The 19348-nt window shown below is 59.2% G+C and overlaps 2 protein-coding genes across 2 annotated transcripts; one reads left to right on the top strand and one right to left on the bottom strand.

The window, feature by feature from the left end:
• Positions 1–1489: 1489 nt before the first annotated feature.
• On the top strand, positions 1490–15571 carry MAMDC4 (MAM domain containing 4). Its single transcript, XM_026073367.1, has 28 exons — positions 1490–1998; positions 2199–2372; positions 2576–2701; positions 3011–3156; positions 3414–3498; positions 3807–3935; positions 4100–4246; positions 4939–5033; positions 5308–5466; positions 5699–5783; positions 6426–6575; positions 6865–6978; positions 7214–7345; positions 7511–7641; positions 7846–7951; positions 8323–8439; positions 8670–8804; positions 8962–9092; positions 9205–9424; positions 9813–9950; positions 10468–10592; positions 10860–10950; positions 11212–11358; positions 11807–11941; positions 12260–12387; positions 12504–12618; positions 13196–13371; positions 14020–15571. Exons 1-28 carry the CDS (start codon positions 1593–1595, stop codon positions 14065–14067), a joined length of 3891 nt encoding a protein of 1296 aa, XP_025929152.1. The 5' UTR covers positions 1490–1592; the 3' UTR covers positions 14068–15571.
• Positions 15572–15667: 96 nt separating this feature from the next.
• Positions 15668–17771, bottom strand: EDF1 (endothelial differentiation related factor 1). The gene is made up of 3 exons (XM_026073369.1): positions 17604–17771; positions 16819–16912; positions 15668–16238 (listed from the first exon to the last, which is right to left on the bottom strand). The coding sequence occupies exons 1-3, from the start codon at positions 17769–17771 to the stop codon at positions 16177–16179; spliced, it is 324 nt and encodes a 107-aa protein (XP_025929154.1). The 3' UTR covers positions 15668–16176.
• Between the last annotated feature and the right edge of the window lie 1577 nt (positions 17772–19348).

Raw genomic sequence — 19348 nt, 5'->3', positions numbered from 1 at the left:
TGCAAACCCATTCCCACCCCCCAGGCCCAGCTGCCCTTTTCAGCTGGGGTGCACCCTGCTGCCTGCCTGCACCCAGAGGCTCTCCCCTGCTCGCCCAGCCACCCTGCATGCTGCTGGCACCCTGTTTCTTGGCCTGGTTGGAAAATGGGGTTGAAGAAGAGGGGTTTGGTAGGAAAAGGAACTGAAGGTTTCCCCAGGTGACACAACCCTGCAGAGCGGTGGTTGCCAGCTTGCCCCATGTGATGCTCCCAGCAGTGCCAGGTTGCGGGACTGTGGGTGGTCTGTCCCAGCCAGGAGAAATTCCTCGTCATAAACCCTGCGGCTGGGGAATGGGATAGCTCAGGAAGCGTAAGCACAGCAGCACAGATAACAGCGGGGCTGAAGTCCAAAGTGTGGCAGGTCCTTGGGAGCAGATTCCAGCCCTTGGCTCGCAGCGGGGCCTCCTCTGCCTGCCCCTTGCGTCTCCCAGCTCTGTTTTGCCCTCACTGCGGCCCGGAGGCCACGATGTCTGGGCGCACGGTCCTCCTGGTCCTGACGCTGTTGGGTAAGTCGTGCCCCAAGCTGGGGCTGTGTCTAGGGTCACACCATGGGGAGAGGARAGGGCACGGTGCCAGCTGGTTCGGTCTATCCCTCCCCAGCACGGGGCCGCCTGGATTCCCAACCGTATGGGGAAATGTGCTGGTGCGATGGTTGCGCAGGGTRTTTGCAGGACCAGATGCTCCGGTGYCTGGCTTGGGCAGGATGAGGCCCACTGCCCTCCAAGGAGAAGGGTGGAAAACATGCTGCATTGCCAGGCAGTATCCAGGCTTCTGCATCACCTGTTTGCAGCGGAGGAGTTTTCTCCTTCCCCCAGCATTGCTGGGGCTTTGCCAGCTTTGGGGCGACTGGACTGACCCCCCCCCAGCAGTGCTGCGGGGGACCAGGGCAAATACGGCCTGGCAAAACGCCCCTCGGGGCTCTGCTCGCAAAGGTCAGACCAGGATTCCCCACTCCTTTAAGGGCTGGTGATTGCTGGAGCCGCCTGGAACGCAAGCTGGCTTCCGTCTGGGTATCGCTGATGGCTTTGCTCTGCATGGGGAGGAAATACATAAATTTTTCCATTTTCCCCCAAATGCTCCCCTGTGGGTCAGGATGAGCAGGCCATTTCAAAGCCCATCTCCCACAACTCATGTGGTCCTGGGACAGCTCTCTGCAAAGGGCATGTCCAGATGGCTTGACCCACCCAGCCATGGGTGAGGCTGAGCCCCCCCAGGCAGGAGGAGCATTTGCAGGGGTGTTCGGAGAGGACACGTGTTCAGGGCAATGTGCTGGCRGGAGCACAGAGAGTTGTGGCCAGATCCCACCTGAAAGCAACACCCAAGCCCAGGCGCAACAGGCCACACGGCTCCCACCCTTCACGGGGGCCAAGACACGGAGTGGGGATGCAATACGACAGCGACCAGACTGGAAACAGCACCGTTTCCTCGGGAGGCCTTGTCCTGCAGCCCAGCAGGCTCTAGCTGTAATCGTTGTGCTGGGCTGCCTCCCAAGCATGGGGAGAACGTGCTGCAAGTGGGAGATGCCAAAACGCAAGGTCTGCTGTGAAAGGGGCCATGAGTTTCTGGCCCTGGAGGAAGAAGCGGAGTGTGGAGCGTGTAGACCAGGCTTCGGGGTATCTCGCTTTTCTCCTGCAAACCCCACCAAAATGCCTGGCTGCCAGCCCCACAGGATGCTGGGGCAGTGGTGGAAGGTCCCATCCAAGGGCCGATGCCTCTGAGAGCCTGGAGCTCCCCCAGCAAGTTCCCGGGCTGAGGACCCCAGACAAACATCCCCTCCGTCACAGCAGCATCCTCGGGTGCCTCGGTGGGGTCTGTTCAGGGCTTTCACCCCCTTCCTCTCTCCTAGGCAGGGCTGCCCTTTCCGGCGCCTCCACCRCGGTCAACAGCTGCGGCAGCCCGGCCGAGCAGCTCTGCAACTTCGTGTGCGACTGCGGCGACTGCTCCGATGAGAACCAGTGCGGTGGGTGCCCGCCACCCTGCAGGGTCCCTGCCCCGCTCGCCAGGGCTCAGCCCCCTGGCACCGCTGGACCTGCCCAGGGATGAGCGCAGGCACCGGAGCGGGGGGCACCAAAGATCCGGCGGGGGGCTGGGGCCAGCTGTGGGTGCAGGTGCCCTGGGTGGAGCCGGCTCTGCCCTGACACCCTGTCTGCCTGCCCCCAGGGTTCCTCGGGGTTTCGCTCGTGCTGGGCACCCCCTTCACCTGCGACTTCGAGGAAGGCAACTGCGGCTGGCAGGACGTGAGCACCTCGGCTTACAGATGGGTGCTGGCCCGGGCCAGCCTGGCCGCATGGGGCACAGGGCCCCACTCGGACCACACCGTGGGCACCGACCTGGGTGAGTGGGGCAGCGCTCAGCCGGCGAGCACCCAGTGCCGTATTGCGGGGACAAGGAGCCAGGGTGCTCGGGCAGGGGCGGACTGGCTTGGGCAGCCGACCCCAGCCGGGCTGCAAGGGATAGAGCCGGTGAGGAGCAGCATGGTGCTGGCTGCGGCTCTGGTACCACCCCACAGGGACACATCCCCTCTCTGCCCTTCCCAGGCTGGTTCCTGACTGCAGCGGATCCCCCGGGAAAGACCCCGGCCACAGCCTGGCTCYGGTCGCCTGTGATGCGGGAAGCAGCCGCCACGTGCGAGATCCGGGCCTGGTATCACCTCTCGGGAAGCGGTGAGTGCACCAGGACACCCGTGGTGGGCATGGCCAGGCTCGGGGTGCCACAAAGCCACGATGGGGGGCACCAGGGTGGGATGGGGCCAACTCCCCCCCAGCACTGCTCCTGCTGACCCAGAAAGCTGCCGGCACCCAGAGGTGGGTCCCCGCCATCCCGCTCGCCTTTCCTACGCCCCAAAAGCAGCGTCCGGCAGGACCCAGGCATCCTGGTCCCATCCCCCAGAGCTGGCGGCGCTCGAGCTGCTGCCGCGGAGCGAAGGGCAGGCGTCGCCGGGGCGCTCGGACAYGTCTCCGCAATCCCTGCAGGGCTCAACCGGACGGAGCAGCCGGTGCTGCGCCTGGCCCTGGCAGCCAAGGACGAGACYGTGGAGCTGTGGCGGAGCCCCGAGCTTGGAGGCGAGGGCTGGCATGAGCTGGTGGCCTACCCGGGCCGGACGGCGGGGCCGTTCCAGGTGAGACAGGGCTGCGCTGGGCAAGCTGCGGCTTGAGGAGTTCGGGGAGCGCCGGCGAGCAGCAGAGCTGGGCTCCGAGGGCTGCAGGGAGCAAGGGACCCCAGGGGGCACTTGGTGGCTGTCCTTTCCCGGGTGCTCTGTGCCCCCAGGGAAGATGCCGGGCCACCCTCCCCAGCCCTCGGGGTGCCTGGGGTGGCTGAGCCCTGGGCGCGCTGGGCAGTCTCGGCTCCCGCCAACCCTCGGGCTCTCGTTGGCAGCTCACCTTCTCCGTGACGCCATCGCCCATGCGTGGGATGCAGCTGGTGCTGGACGACATCAGCTTCAGGAACTGCGGCTTGCAGCGTAAGACACGGTCCACTCGCCCCTGCGTCCCTCCCATGGGCCGGGATGCAAGCGGGCAGCCGCTGGGGGGGTGGGTTTGGGCTTTGCGTCTGCACGTGGCCCTGGCAGGAGCTCTCCCACCGCTGGGACGTGGGGTGGGCAGAGAAAACTTTCCCCCTGGACAGGGAAACCAGAGGCGGGATGGAGCAGGGTGTGGGGTCTCCGGCGCCCCGGCTGGGACCATGATGCCGTGCTGCAGCATCGCTCTCCCGTGCCGGGGGGCCCCGCGGAGGCCAGAGGGGAGCTGACGGTGCCCCCCGTGCCCCCAGAGCCGGGCAGACAGGTCTGCGAGGCCAAGGAGAATGAATGCGAGCGAGGCTCCTGCGTGGCGCCGGACCGCTTCTGCGACGGCACCGATGACTGCGGGGACGGCTCYGACGAGGCCGCGCCGCAGTGCCGTGAGCATCGCCAGCCCCGCCGGGGCTGGAGCGGGGGGGAAAGCTCCCGGAGGGCATTGCAGAGGGGAGACGTCTGCCCAATTCCTGGCAGGGAGACTCCCCAAGTGGGGGGCGAGGGTTGGGGACCCCCCCATCCCTGGGTCACCACTTCCTTCCCTCTGCAGAGCAGTTCAACGCCTGCACCTTCGAGCAAGACTTGTGCCTCTGGGAGGCGGAGGCTGGGCAGCCGGCGTGGGAGAGGAAGGCCAGCGTGAATTTGGGGGTCGCCTATGGCCTCCCTACCCGCGACCACAGCAACAGCAGCAGGGCAGGTACGGGAGCAGGCACTGTACCCTGCTGCGGGGGTCCCGGGGGCCTGTTCCTTCGGTGCTGGGGAGTCCCAGCACCCTCCCTGGCTGGCCTCAGCCTCGCAGGGCCGGCGGGCGCCTGCTGCGGAAGTGCCCCTGCGGTACCAGCGGGTCCGGGCTCGGTGTAAGGTTCTGCTGGGAAAACAGCAATTGTAAACACGGAGCGGCTGCCGGCTCCGCCGGGAGAGGTTTTGCAACGAGGCTGGAAACCTCACAGCCCCCAGGGGACGCAGATAAGCCAGCTGCCCTCCCTGCTCCCGCCGGGACATGCCCGAGCCCCAGGGTTTTTCCTCCTCTCGGCAAGAAAACAGCCCCTTGTTGAATGCCAGGAGTCCCAAATTAAAAGCCAAGCTCTCCAGGGTGGAGAGACGCGACCCCATCCCGCGCCAGGGCTGGGAGCAGGGCCCCGATGCTCACGGTGCTGCACGTGCAGCCCAGGACATCGCTCCCGTGAGCAGATCGCCCGCAGGACAGGGCTCRCCCCGTCGGTGGCAGCCCCAGATGCCCCCGGCTCCCGCGGCCCCCCTCACTCCTCCTGGCGGCCCCTCTTTGGCCCCTGCTTGCCTTCCCAGGGCATTTGCTGCGGGCATCCCGCCGCGCTCCGCTCCCGTAGCGCTGCCCGGGGCTGGCGGCCGCTCACCCGGTGTCTCCCGCAGGTTATTTCCTCCGCGTCGGCGGCGCCTCGGCGGCCGGGGCCAGCGGGGCAGCCAGGCTGAGCAGTCCCAGTTTCCAGGCCACCGACTCCTGCTCTGTAAGTGGCGGCTCGGGGCCCCCGCTGCCCGCGCGCGGTGGCAGGTGGTGAGGTCCCCAGCGGCAGGGACCCCTTGCGCAGGGCTGGGGCTGCCCCCTTTGCTCGGGACGGATGGAGGGGTTTTGAGGGGGGGGTGTACAGAGTCAGGGAACAGGGCTGGAAGCCCCAGGAATTGCTGAGCACCTCCAGCCCCACTGGGATGCCGTGGGGCTGCGAGGGGCTGCGTATCCCTGCCCGGCCCTCGCTGCCTCTCACCTCCCCTCTCTGCTTCCAGCTCGTGCTTTACTGCCACCTCCACGGCTCAGCCAACAGCAGCCTCAGCATTTATTACGTGACTGCCTCCACCAAGACGCTGCTGAGGGAGCGGACGGGGGACCTGGGCGCCTACTGGGTCCGGGAAAGAGTGGAGTTCAATGTGACGGAGGCCTTCAAGGTGGGCTGGCCCCGCATTGGGGGCGAGCGGCCCGCGGGCCCCCCCGTATCGTCCCCCGCTCTGCCCAAAGGGCCTGGCTGTGCCGCCTGCCCTGACCCAGCCACGCGTCCCCCTGGGGGCTTCTCTCCATTTTCCGGAGCCCTGGCATCCCTGCCAGCGCCGCAGCACCAGGCAGCCCCCTCGGGACCTGGGAGACTCCGCGTTGGCATTGCAGCGGATGCTTGCCCCGCAGGTGCTGATTGAAGGGGTGGCTGGTGGCACGGGGACCGTGGCCCTCGATGACATGATCCTCTCCCCAGGCTGCAAGGAGGAGCAGGGTGAGTGCAAGAGCTGGGATCCGTGCCACCCCTGCTTTGGGGCAGTGACTTTCAGCCTTGAGCCCCCCTAAAAACTCCCCACATCTTTTGGCCGTGTCACCATGTCCAAAGAACTTGCCTCAGGGTCTGCCTGTCCCCCCAGCTGTCACCATAACCATGCTGGGGTGCAAGATGGCAAACACCCTGGATCCCAAACCCCAGCTTGCCTGRACGTCCTTGTCCTGCAACTGTGACGCTCTCTTCTCCCCCCTCCCCAAAACTTCCTGCCCAAACTGTGTCACGGACCCAGGTGTCACTGCCACCCCCCAGGTCCCCTTCCTTCGATGACCGCAGGCCAGGCAGGGCAAGGCTGCAGAGACGCTCAGGGCCAGCAGCAACCTGCTGTGGGGACAGAGCTGCTGTGAGGCACCAGCAGCCCTTGCAGAGGGCAGTCGCTGGGGCTTCGCAGCCATGTCCCCGCTGGTGTTCACYGTGGTCCTTTGGGGACAAGGGCCATGCTTGGGGCAGGGGCCGTGGGGAGGCCCGGAGAGGCTGCAGCCCTGGCCGGGGTGCAAAGGGGTGATGCTGCCGAGGTCGGGGTTTGGCCTCATGCTGGTTGAGTGGCCCAGCCGGCTCCCGTGACCTGCGCTGTTTTGCCATCAGAAAAGCCCGAGATAACCCTGCCAGACCGGGAACCTGCAGGCCCGTGCGCAGCTGAGAAGTTTGCCTGCGACAGCGGGCAATGCATCAGCGCCAAGCAGGCCTGCGACTTTGCTGAGCAGTGTGCCGATGGCTCTGATGAGAAGCGCTGCGGTGAGGGTCCCCGGCCGATCGCGAGCATCCCGGCTCCCCACCGCCCTGCCCGGGCACCCCAGGGTGACTTAGACCACCCTGAGGCCACCAGCCCTCTGGCTGCAGGCTGGTGAGCCATCCTCCCACGCTGATGCTCACGCCTGGGCTCCCAGGAGCCAGGCGGTGGGGCTGGCCCGGGGCACCTCACCCGCCCAGGGTGCTGTCAGGGGACGCTGATGCCCACACAGCCCCTGGGGCTCTCGTAGCCCCAGGAACCACCGGAGTGGGACTGAGAGCTTGACTTTTGCAGGAGCCACCACCTTTGAGGAGGGGGCCGGTGGCTGGCACGACGTCAGTGTGGGCCAGCTGCGCTGGGGGGTTCAGAGAGCCACCGAGCCTGCAGACACCACCCTTGGGGGAGCAGGTGAGACCCTGCCAGTTGCTGAGATGATGCTTACTAGTCCCCAGTGCCGTGGGGGCTCTCAGACCACAGAGACCCCCTGCTCCTGCTCCGGCTGATCAGGAGAGCGGGCACCATCACGGGAAGGGACAGGGTGGTGCACAGCACTGCCTAGGGAGGGTGCTGACAGTGGGGTGCTTGTGTTGGGGGTGCTGGCAGGGATGCAGACCCTGACCTCTTGCCGTGTCTTCTTGCCCAGGGGCTTTCCTGGCCCTGCAGAGCGGGGCAGGACAAATGCTGACCGCTGCGAAGGCGCGCACTCCTCTGCTGGGCCYATCCGGTCCCGCCTGCGCCATGGAGATGAGCTACCGCATCCCCAGTGACCACCAAGGTAAAACCCCTCCGGTCTGGCCCTGGGCTGCCCCCCAGATCGGCACAGGGCAGATCCCCCTGCAAACCGCCRCCTGGCTTTGCTGCGTCTCCCAGCCCCGCCGCCCCATCACGCTGCTGGGGCCAGCGGGTCGCTGCCCCACTCCGCACYGTCCCCCTCACGCAGGCTTCCTCGCCGTCAGCGTGGCCGATCACGCCGCAGGCACGACCCAGCTGGCCTGGCAGGCACGGGGGCATGGCAGCGCGGCCTGGCAGCGCGCCAGCGTCCCGCTGGGGGAGAGAGCCTGGCCCTTCCAGGTAACGCCGGCGGGCAGGGGATGCGCTGCTGGGGCGCTGGGGACCGGCCCGGGCCCACGCGCCGGGGTGGCACCGGAGCCGGTGTCCCAGSGGCGCCCAGCCCAGCACGGCTCTGTCCTGGGGACAGCAGCAGGGACCTTGCCGGCTCCCAGGGGCTGGCGAGGGAGCCCCAGGGCCGGGTGTCACCAGCTCCCTGTCCCCCAGGTCGAGCTGCTCGGGCAGGTGAATCTGCGCGAGAYGGCGAGCGTGGCAGTGGACAACGTGACTTTTGTGCACTGCAACCCCAGCGTTGCTCCTCCGGAGGCTGCAGGTACACGGGGGCACGCGCCGGTGCCAGCAGCTGCCGAACGGGGAGGGAGGGCAGGCTGCGGGCAGGAGACCTCCGGGAGGCGAGTGCTGCTCCCAGGAGGTGGGTGCTGCTCCCACGGTGGCTGCCTGGTGACCGTGTCCCCGTCCCGCCGGGATGGGGCTGAGCCCTGCCATGGGTGCAGGAGCATGGTCCGATCGTGTGTCCTGCCCGCTGGCACTCGCCTCCCCCAGGTGCATGGGGCAAACCCAGGGAGCGGGTCAGGGGGTGAGCAGACGGGCTGAGGCAGGGGCAAAAAAACACATTTGGGGGCCTACTTGCTTTTGGGGTGCTTCATCCATAAGCCCTCGCCGTGGTCTTCTCTCCCTGGCCAGAGATGTCTTGCAACTTCGAGACGGGCATGTGCGGCTGGTACCAGGATCAGCGCAGTGACTTCCGATGGGTCCGAGGCACAGGGCAGGGGCAGGGCTCCGACCACACCACCGGCTCGGGTAAGGGGCCAGGCCCTCGGCCACCACACTGCTCCCGACAGCCCCCCGGGAACCCCACAGCCTTCCGCAGGCCTGGCAGGTCCCCCAGCAGCCCCAAGCACGCTGGGCGAGCTTGGCCGGGGCGGCCCTGGGGCTGGGAGGCGGCGAGACGAAGGGCGTTGCAACGCGGGCTGGATGGAGGCACGGTGGGCAGCACGCCTTTTTCTGCCCCCCTCCATCCACCTCTCCAGGGTACTTCCTTGCCGCGGACCCCGCCGCGCCGGGGAGCCGCGGGCAGCGGGCGCAGCTCATCACCTCCTACCAGCCGCCGGCCGCCGGGGAGCAGTGCCTCTCCTTCTGGTACCGCATGGCCGGCCCACAGATCGGTAGGCTCCCGCTGACCGCGCGGTCGGGAAGGGCCCAGCGTGGGGGCGCGGATGGAGGGCAAGGTCCGCGCACCTGGATGCGGCCCCCATGAGAGCCGCCAGAGCGGGAGCACCGGGACGGCTGCCCCGCGGCTCCCCAGCGCTCCCCTCCACCCAGGCACCCTCAGCCTCAAGCTGAAGCGCGAGGAAGAGGAGGAGACGGTGCTGTGGACCAGGAGGGGAGCTCAGGGCAGCGGGTGGCACCGGGGCTTCGCCACGCTCGGCCTCGAGGGACAGCGCAAGTACCGGGTGAGGCACCGCAGAGGCGCCCCAGGCTGGCGGGACGGGCGGCGGGGATGCCCCCAGCTCTGCGTGCCCCCTCGGGGCCGGGCTGCTTCTCAAGCTGGCGTCTCCCCCCCAGCTGGCCTTTGAGGCCCTGCGCGATGGCTTTGTGGGCGACACGGCTCTGGACGACGTGACGCTGCGCGCGGGGCCCTGCGGCGCCCAGGACTCCTGCTCCTTCGAGGCCGGCACCTGCGGGCTGGTGGCCGGCGGGCAGCCCACCTGGCTGCGGCAGAGCAACGGCACGGGCGCCGCCACCGCCGGCCCGCCGGCTGACCACACCACCAGCACGGCCGCAGGTAGCGGGGCCAGGGCTTGCCGGGGCTCTGGGGGAGCCCTGCTGCCCGCCCTGAGTGTCCACCCTGGCCCTGGCCCTGGCCCTGGCCCTGGCCCTGCCTCATCCCTGTGCCTGTCCCCGTCCCTGCCCTGGGCCCGCTGTGCCAAGGGCGCCCCTTTGCCTCCAGCTGGCCACCAGGCTGGGCACCCTGGTCTCCCCACCCCGAGCTGGTGCTTGAGCATGAGATGGGCACTGAGCTCCCCAGACCTGGGGGTCTCCAAACCCAGAGCTCCCCACACCCRGTGGTCCCAACCAGTTGCTAAGGGGCTTTCCCAGCAGACCCTGCTGTCCCCTGCCATGGGCAGGGTGGGATGGGGGGGATTATGGCAYGGGGGTTTTTCTCTCCCCAGGCCATTACATGCTGGTTAGCACCAGCAAGAGCTCCCTGCCCAAGGGGCGCATGGCCGTGCTCACCTCCGAGCTGTACGAGCCCTCCGCGTGGGCCCAGTGCCTGACCTTCTGGTACCAGCTGAGYGGTGAGGCCCCAGGTGAGCAACATGTCGTGGTGAACGCTGGAACAAGGCAAAAGCCCAGGACTCTGGGTCCTGCTTGGGAAGCTGTTGGGGGTGGGAACCATGGGATGAGCTCCCTGTCCCAGTGCCATGGCCTCCTGGGTCCTGCTTGGGAAGCTGCTGTGGGGGTGGGAACCATGGGATGAGCTCCCTGCCCCAGCACCACAGCCTTCTGGAGCAAGCTCACTTCTTGCCTCTGGCCTGTGGGGACCTGTGGCCGGCAGTGTCCAGGCAAGGATATGGACCCTTGCAACAGCAGGACATGGTGAACATCAAGAAACATGTGGTCACTATGGCCTCAAACCCAAGCCAGCTGATGCCATGTCCACAAGACCTGCTGGCCCCATTACCAGCTCTGCAGCAAGCAAAAAGGAGGCTGATTAACTCCACCAGTGCCAAGGCATGGCAATCCCACCGGTCCCCTCCTTGCGCTCCAGGACCCCCCCCCCCTCCATTCCCAGGGTGCACATCCAGCATCTCTAGTCTTTGGCAGGTTCCCTCAGTGTCTTCATGGAGCAGAGTGGCACGCAGAGGAGGAAGCTGTTTGCTGTGAGCGCCATGCAGGGGAGCGCCTGGCACCGTGGCCAGGTCACCATCCAGGCGGACGGAGACTGGAGGGTGAGGTGGGGCAGGGTCCTGGGCACCGCCGCATGGGGCACTCAGGTGCGCCCCATCCCAGCAAGGATGGAGGCTGCAGGAGGCAAGGCTGCGGCAAGGGGGCAGGTGCTGGGGACACCAGCATGGGCAGGTGATGAGCCCCCCCCCCCCCCCCAGGGCTCCTGGGGACAAGTGCCAGGCGTCGGGCATCTCCCGGTCCTGAGTGCCACCTGTGCTGGGGCTGCTGCCCTGCCTCAGCCTGCACCCCACTCTCCACCTCTCCGGCAGGCAATATTCRAGGCAGCGGGAGGTGGGGGTGACCGCACATACATTGCGCTGGATGATCTGCATGTGAGGAATGGTGCTTGCTCCGAACCAGGTGAGAGCCCATGTGACACGATGGTGGGCACCACTCAGGCCCCACTGCGGCTGGGTTGGGGTGCCCAGGCTGACCGGGCCGACCCACCCCATCTCTCCCACCAGCCACCCTGCTCCAGCCCTGAGCTTTGCATGGCCCAAATCTGTGACTGCCAGGGAAGCGGGGGGCCGACCAGGGCGAACCATGGCACTTGGTGGGTGCAGAGGGAAGGCAGCCATGCCTGTAATGGCCCATGTGTCACCACCCAGGATTTTTTCCCAGGTTCTTGTGACTTTGAGCTGGACATGTGTGGCTGGAGCAGCCCCTCAGATGACAACCCGCATGGCTTCGCCTGGGGCTGGAAGAGCGGAGTCCCCCTTGCCAAATACCCTGGTCCTGAGCAGGATCACACCCTGGGCACAGAGGATGGTAGGAGGACACCCCCCCCCCCCACTCCCCCCAGGCATCCTGGCATGGCCATGTGGATCGGATGAGCTAGAGATAGATGGAGTCATCCATGATTGCCTCCCTGGAGCATCCCAGAGAGCTGGGCAAGCAGCCTTAATAGCCATGCCCCCTTGCCGGCTCCATCCTGGCCCCAGGTTGGTCTGGTGCAAGGCCGAGCAGGACAGATTCTCCGCCCTATGGCAGGCAGACACCCACCCAGGTGGCACCCCAGGTGACCAGCCCTGAGCACGTGGTGGTGACAGCTGGATCCACTACATCCCATTCCCCTCCCCTGAGAGGGACAGTTCAGCCCCCACGGGCAGTGAGGAGCTGGGGAGGACAAGCCTTGGGGTGGTACCCAGGGGAGCAGGATGCAGCCAGTAGGGTGCAGGACAGAGGGATACCCTGTCCGCTGTTCCTGCCTGTGCAGGTCACTACGTGTACTTCGATGCCAGCGTGCTGGGCCCGGGGGGCACTGCTGCCCAGCTGGAGAGCCAGCACCTGCTTGCAACCACCGACTCCTGCCTCCACTTCTGGTACYGCATGGACATCCCGGAGCACCTCTGTAAGCACTGCCCCGCACGCAGGGGCTGCACCCAGGCACAGTGCAAGTAGGGAGGACAGGGAGGAAGATACTGTCCCCAGGGAGGTTCCTGGCACAGATGAGCTCATGATGGGAGCCAGGGGCTTAATCAAGAACTGCAACAAACCCCCCCCCCCCCCGCTCCAGCTCCAGCTGTGCAGCAGGGAGGGTCCAACCTGGTGGGCTCTGCTTTCCCCATAGAGCACAGCATGGCTGGAAAGGCACGGTTCCTCGCCGTGAGCCTCCAGCTGGCTGCCTGGCATTGATGCTGGGGGTGCCTTTCCCCCGCCTGTGTTGCAGCCGGTGGGGAGCTGCGTGTGAGGCTGCACAGTGCTGAGGGGCAGCGCACGGTGTGGAGCACGGCTGGGCACCAGGGCCGGGGCTGGCTGAGCGGCGTTGTGCCCGTGCAGAGCCCCAGCGAGTTCCAGGTGAGTGGGGCCGCGTGCCCCAGCCAGCACTACCCTGCAGCAGGGGTGCTGGGTGTGCGATGGGGTGCAGGGTGCCCTCCCAGCACAATGTCATGCGGCAACCTGTCTTCCTGCAGATCATCTTCGAGATTGCCACCAGGACGTGGCCGATAAAAGGGACCATTGCACTGGATGACATAGTGTACATTGTTGGGAGGGGCTGCGATCCCAGCCCAGATATGCCGCGGAAAGGTGAGGGGCTGTTTACGGTTGCAGCAGTTCTGAGGCACAGCATTTTTCCGTTCTCACCTGGCCCCAGCAAGCCGCCAGCAGGGTGGCATGTGCTGGGGTCTCATGCAACAGAGCAGCTCCCACCAGCCTTCCGAAACAGAGCTGGGCACAGATGCTCACCCGACCTCATGTTTCAGCACTTGGAGCACAGGATTTTATACTCCCTGGGGCCTTTTGAGAAGGCCAAGGGGAGGCTGAAGGTACAAGATGGCCACATCCAGAACAGCAGATGCATTCTGATGGCATGGGAGGGAAGCAGGGGCTGATAGTGCATCTTTTTGGCTGCAAACAAGGGCTCAGTGCACATGGCCTTCAGCCCTGCTGGCAGAATTAACATGCAGCGAGCATCACCAGTGCAGGACACTGCCACTGGAAATGAGTTGCTCTGCTGGATCCCATGAGATATGCTGGACAGGGCACAAGCTTGGCTTAACATGGGAAGGGTTAACCCTGAATCGCTCAGGGCACTGGGGCTTGTGCCTGAGCCAGCCCTCCCTGGAAATGGGTCTGGCCTAGTAGCATCTCCTTTCCTTTACAGAGAAGTCTTCCAGCAGCTTTGTGGCAGAGGTGGTGATTGGCCTTCTCCTGGCCCTCATAGTCCTGGTCATGGTAGCGGCAGGAGGCCATTACTTGCTGAAGAGGAGAGGGCAAGCGAGCAGGATGCCAGCAGAGAGCAGCGCACCCCAGGGCTTTGACAACATCACCTTTCAAGATGTAAGGAGTTGGCCCTGACCATCAGGATGGGTGGGAAGGGCTCTTCCGTTTGCCCAGCTGCTCCAGCCAGCACATCGGCAGGCACTGAAACAGCATTTTCTAAAAGTTCAGCAATTCCTGACAGGCCCCCCCAGTCAGTCCACAGTCTGCAAACACATCAGAAAGGTGCAAAGGCCTCTGCTTCTTATCTGATAGCCAGCAAATGAGTGACTCCCAAGTTGTAGGACTGACCTAGAAATGTTGCTGATGCCATCAGGTGATTGCTCCAGAAACAGCTGAGGCTGTGACCTCTCCTCAGTGCACTGCCAGTGAGAAGGTCCTGCAAATATTGCTCATCCTCTTCTATTCAGCAACTTAAAATCTTCAGTGACAGCTTAAACAACATTTGGTTTCCTTCCCCCAGTTTGGTGCCATCTAGTCCCCAGCAGAGCTGTTGGGACAGAAACACTGACCTCTTGCAGCCATTCCAGGACTGATCCCAAAAGAGGACATGGAGCCCTTTTGGCCTCTTCAGGCTGTTTATTTGTTGGGATTAAAGTGTGCTGGCAGACAGGTTCTCCCCTCTACAACCTGAAAGAGGTCAATATATTTCCTACGAGATACAGCCTATGCTGATCACAACCAATTTATGTTCATCCTTCTTTACAGGACAAGGTCACTATAACTCCACTGCCAAAGGAGGGGGATGAAGATTGAAAGATTAAGCCAACACCACTAATTGCCACCTTGTGCCCATTAACTGCATACAGAACAGAGCATCTTTCAGCAAGACCTCACACTCCCGCAGCCTAGTCTGGCTCAAAGGTACTCTTGCTGTCTGACATCATGCCTATCAAATAAAAAGCTGCAGTAGGCACTTAAGACAAGGTCACAGCTTGGGAAAGAGAGAAGTGCTGCTTCCTCCACTACCTCCAAGACCTTGGGAAAAGTACTGTTGTGTAATACAAACTTTCTGTACTGCACTGARACATCTTTAAGTGCCTGTGCTTTGACAAACACGAACGCTTAACAGAAGGATCTTGCAGCAGGAGTGGTCGTCCTTTTCTGAGGAGAGCAGGATCCTGGCAATAGCAAATTTCTCAAATGGAAGGGGTCTGAGCACACTCCTGCACCACTGCTGGGGATGGGAGGAAGATCAGCTGATGTGGCATGAGCCATTTCCCACACTTCAGGACTCCCCACACAGAACACAAGAAAACAAGTCCAATAGCTGCCAGGGCACAAAATGGCCATGGTGAGGAATACAGTGCTTCAGCTGTTTGTGTTTGGGGAGGAGGAGGGGGGTGTGAGGTAGGGAAGAGAGCAGAGCAGGTGGTAACATCACATGGCTGAGGCCAGAGAACAGCCCTGACCCATCTGTATGGGTACTCACCTACCACAGAACTGCCCATACTTGTTTCAAGGACCCTTGATAATTTGTATTTAAATGTCATTGAAAGAGATAAAAGTTTCCTGAAGGACAAGCTAGGCTTTCGGCCAGAGAACTCTGGATCTCTGCAGCCAGGCCACAGGCCATCAGAGGAAACCCTAAGCCAAGGATCCCTCTTCCCCCCAGCTTTTGAAACCTATTTAATACTATTGCCCTGAGCAACCCATAGCCAAACCTGCAACATAAGTTCAAAGGTAGACGAATCAGTTCTGCTTTTGTGCAGGTGAGTAGCCCATTCGCAAGTCTGCTCTTCAAAAACCTCAGTAGCTTATTTGCAGGGGAACGTGGCTTGCCACCTTCCTGTTTTGTGACAGGAGCCTATCTTCCTATTACCCTAATACAGACTATTCTTCAGCTCTGTCCCACTTATATTATGCCAAACTGTCACATCAAGCATGATTCTTTAACCTACAACATTTGCACCCGTCTTGGTGGTGCCACCCAAAGGAAGGGAAACAAGCCTTTCAGCTAAGCTGTATTTCTGTAGCAACAAGCTGGGTAAGAGTTACAAAAAAAAGAGATAAGGAGGGTTCTGGCTTCATATAAATGCTCGATTGTCTTTGCATCAGCCTGGCTCTGTAGAACTCGACAGAGACTCTACTCACCTTTCCTGCACAAGATAAGAAACACAGCATTGATTTCATCTCCAGGATGTAAGCCAAAGCTGCAGTCCTAGTCTACAGGGAAAGAAACAGAGCAGCTAGGAAGGTTGTGACAACACCAGAAACTGGTGAAAAAGCAGTCTTATCCCAAATGCTTTAGGTTGTGCTGTTAATTATATTTCTAGAAGAAAGAGGGTGCTACAGCACCACTCATGTCCAACAGAACATTATACTACCAGCTGGTGAACAGGCAGTGACTACCCCATGCAACTGAAGGGTATCAAACTTTATTATAGATCTCTTTAAAACAGGCTGGAAGGAACAAACAAAAATGTCATTGCAATGCAGTGACTGAGTCATTCATTTCAAATGCAGACACTGATCAACCCCCAACTCTCCCAAACTATTTATATATAATATATCCAACCCTCCCCCAAAATTGCTCTAATTAAATGATCTCATTTCAGATCACCCCAAGTGTCTTAACATTAGCTGCTTCTAAACACCAAGAYGCACATGTTTTCTGGCAAATTAGATGCAGTATTTTTTCAGTTTAGTTCCTCAATCTCTGGAAAGGAGGAAGGAAAAACAAAATCAGGAAAATCGCTTCTTTAAGGTTGCCTTTTTACAGCAAGTACAGATTCTGCAGATTTCCCCCCCAAAGCAAGTCTGAATCCCTCTTGTTCAGCTTGGCAATACGATGAGAGATTCTGGTGGTTAAGGAAACCAGCCAGACGAGATCAGTCTGAACAAACTGATTTCGAGGCTTTGTTTTCATTTCCCTTTGGGGCCAGTTTCGAGTGGTTTTCCAATGTCTTTCCCACGCAGCTTAAGGCCTGGAATAAGACAGAAAAGACAGCCTTCATCATCTGCTCTTATGATCATTCACCTGATAGCAAAAACTGAGGAAATAAACCTATAATAGAACATTGAAAAAAGAGGGCAAGGGACAAGATTTAGGAAGAATCCTACTTTGGTCTGTAGGAGCATCAGACCAGTTACAGAGAAAGCTCTAAGTCTTGCTTGTGCATTGACTATGTTCCTAGAAAATATCTGGACAGGCCTAGGATATCCATGTAAACACTAATGATTGCAAGATACTTCACTGAGTTAACATCAGTCCTTCAATAGTCTCAGCATATCTCTGATTTTTGGAGGACAGTACAAAGGAGATCCCCAGGGCACTGCCCCATACATAAAGATGGGGGGGAAGGGGGAGAGAGAACGAGAGCTTTCAGTTGTTTTAGTCAGCAGATCCAGGTATTATCAGAACATGGCCTAATGATACCCCACCCATAATAACCTACAGTCAGCTACTGCTCCTGCCACAGAAAGTAGAAATAACTTAAACCAAAACATCCTTCTTAAACACTGAAAACATTTTTGTTATTTTTGAAGTCTACTTCCTTAACTTACCAATGGCTCTTTCAATCTTGCCCATAACCTGGTTATTGGGGATTGCTCTTCCCGATTCATAGTCGGCAATAACTTGTGGTTTTTCATTGATTTTCTAAAAATAAAAAAAAATAAAAATAAAAAGGTGCCTCAAACATTGGCACAATAACCAATTGGCACAATTGGTTACAATAAACAGTAAACATTCAGAACCAAACCCCAAATACTCTATTACACTAATAAGCGACAGCCTACAATCATGCCAGGATTGGAAGAGACAGCACTATGTATAGGCTTACTCCATCATCACTCTTTCCCCTCCTTCCAGTGTTCAAGTGTTACAGGGGTGGTGACACCCATCAAAGACAGACTTCTACTTCTCTCAGTCTCCCAGAAAGAACAATAACACTAAATACTGCAGTTCATTAATACAGCAACCAGCTTCTGAACGCAGTATCAGACACAGATGGGACAAAAAAACCTTGTGTCAATGCTAAGTTGATGTGATGGGGGGGAGGGGGAGGGAAGCCTCCCAGCAGCTCATCAGCCATAACACTGCTCAGTCTCTAAGCAGATGTACAAAGGTTGCACAGATAAATCCCTGAGCTATTTTTTAGGTTACTAATTTTGCCCGGGGATCTGGCAAAGACATTACATTCACCAAACTTCCAATTTGTGATACCATCCACTGCAGCTATCCCTGAAGAAACAGAAAAAAAGGTGTCTATCTTCACCCCTCCAGAGGTGCCTAGACCCTTCCTCTAGAAGGCCGGAGCAGACATCAGAGAACACTGGGCAATACTTACTGTGGCCAAGTCCTTCTGTGTCATGCCCTTGCTCTGTCGACCCTGCTGGATTACTTTGCCCACCTCCAGGGGAACTCTGTCATGGTGCAGCTCTTCTGTTTCTCGGTCTAGCTTGGCTGTGTTCTTTGTAATAAAGTGTTGTTTGTTTTGGCCTGCTGCCCCTACCATTCAAAGTAAGAACAAAAAACAAGAACAAACAAAACAAGGCTCAGAGCTGCACAACAAAGTATCAAAGTGCTTGTTCTGAACACTCAGCTGCCCAGGATCTCAGCGAATTTTCAGCATTTTAACATGCCAACATCAGCATCAACCTCAACAAGATCCTGCCAACTGCAGATCAGAGAACATGTTATCTTAATCCTGCTAAAGGCTGACGTCTAAACACAGTCATTCAGAACTCTTCCCTTTCTTTACATTATCTCCAAACTTAACTCCAGATCCGCAAGTTTTTGTTACAGCTTGGGGGATTTACTATATGAACTTTTATCTTGTTTGCTTGGTTACAAGGCAGCCTGAATGTGGCTTTTGCTCAGTTTTCTGATGCCTCTTAAAGATAAACTCTAACCTTATTTAGTTTTGCGGAAAGCTAGAGGCTCTCATTGTAGTTAGAATATTTAAGTCATAGTTAGAATACCTTCTCTAACATTAGTGACTGAAATTCAGTCTCTTGATTAAGCTGACCAAACTTTAAACATTCTCTATTTTCTCCTGCTCAAGGATCATTTATTTATTTATTCACAGCTATCATAATCTCTTCCCAAGGGGAGAGAACATAAGAATTTACATCAGACAGAAAACAGGGAATTTTTAAAGAGCTATGCCAMAGTAAAAAAAAAAGAAAAAAAAGAAAAAAAGAAAAAAAGAGTAGTTACTGAGATTTTCAAGCATATATATGATCAACAATAAGAATAAGCTGTATAAATTGGGAGTTTAATCTAGAGTTTCGCTGTCATGAAGGCTTTTCCAAAAGTTTTGTAGCTTTGGATCCCTAAAAATATTAATTTGTTAAAGAAAATTTGTTAAAGAGGTTACATAGTCCAACTCTCTAGCTAAAGAAAGGAACTGCTATGCACAAGTCATTGCTGGGCAAATTTGCCTAACATGTTCATAGGAGACTCCAGCAATAATGGCCCCCCTGTTTTCCTTTTAGTCGCTAGTCAGACCAGACTCTAGGCAGAGTTCAGATTTGGGTGACTGGATCAGCAGAAATTCAGAGATGGTTATAGTGAAGCATTCCTTGGCTTTTGCAGGAAGCCTGGAGGTTTTTTCAGGTCCCAGTTGTGGTCAGCTATGGCTTAGCTCAGAGGATATGTCCTTATGCCACTATTGTCTCAGATTATGCTACGCAAAAGAAGCTTAACAGACCAAGCTTCAAGCAGAAGAAGCTAGCTTGAACTGAAAGCTTTCAGCAAGGTAACGAGGACTAAACACCTATTGTTAACATCAGTTGCTCTTCACTGAGCCAAGGCTCTTATGGGAAAAGAGGTCTGCTTCGTTTCATTTTGCAGGTCTCCTTAGACCTCCCAGTTTCCCTAAAGAATGACACCATTAGGCCATTTTTAGAACACAGAAATGGATACAATCAAAAGAAAACGGGCTTTTGGGTTATCCTGAAAGTTAATCCAGACACGAAAGTGCTCTGCCCCCCCCTCACCACACAGTGATACGTACACTTCTTGGAGGTCTCCACATCCTCCCCTCGCCTCTGAGCTGCTAGGATCGCCTAGAAAAAAAGGGGGGAAAAA

The sequence above is a fragment of the Apteryx rowi genome, unplaced genomic scaffold, assembly GCF_003343035.1.
Source record: "Apteryx rowi isolate R43461 unplaced genomic scaffold, aptRow1 scaffold_367, whole genome shotgun sequence".
In the NCBI taxonomy this organism is placed as follows: Eukaryota; Metazoa; Chordata; class Aves; order Apterygiformes; family Apterygidae; genus Apteryx; species Apteryx rowi.
This window is presented reverse-complemented; position numbering and strand designations above follow the sequence as displayed.

Excerpts from the sequence above, each read along its gene's own strand:
- EDF1 (XM_026073369.1), bottom strand. The coding sequence starts at position 17,771 with ATGGTAGGGGCAGCAGGCCAAAACAAACAACACTTTATTACAAAGAAC. Across the intron at positions 16,913-17,603 it reads CACAGAAGGACTTGGCCACA|AAAATCAATGAAAAACCACA; the intron begins GTAAGTATTGCC and ends TTTTATTTTTAG. Across the intron at positions 16,239-16,818 it reads CAAGATTGAAAGAGCCATTG|GCCTTAAGCTGCGTGGGAAA; the intron begins GTAAGTTAAGGA and ends GTCTTATTCCAG.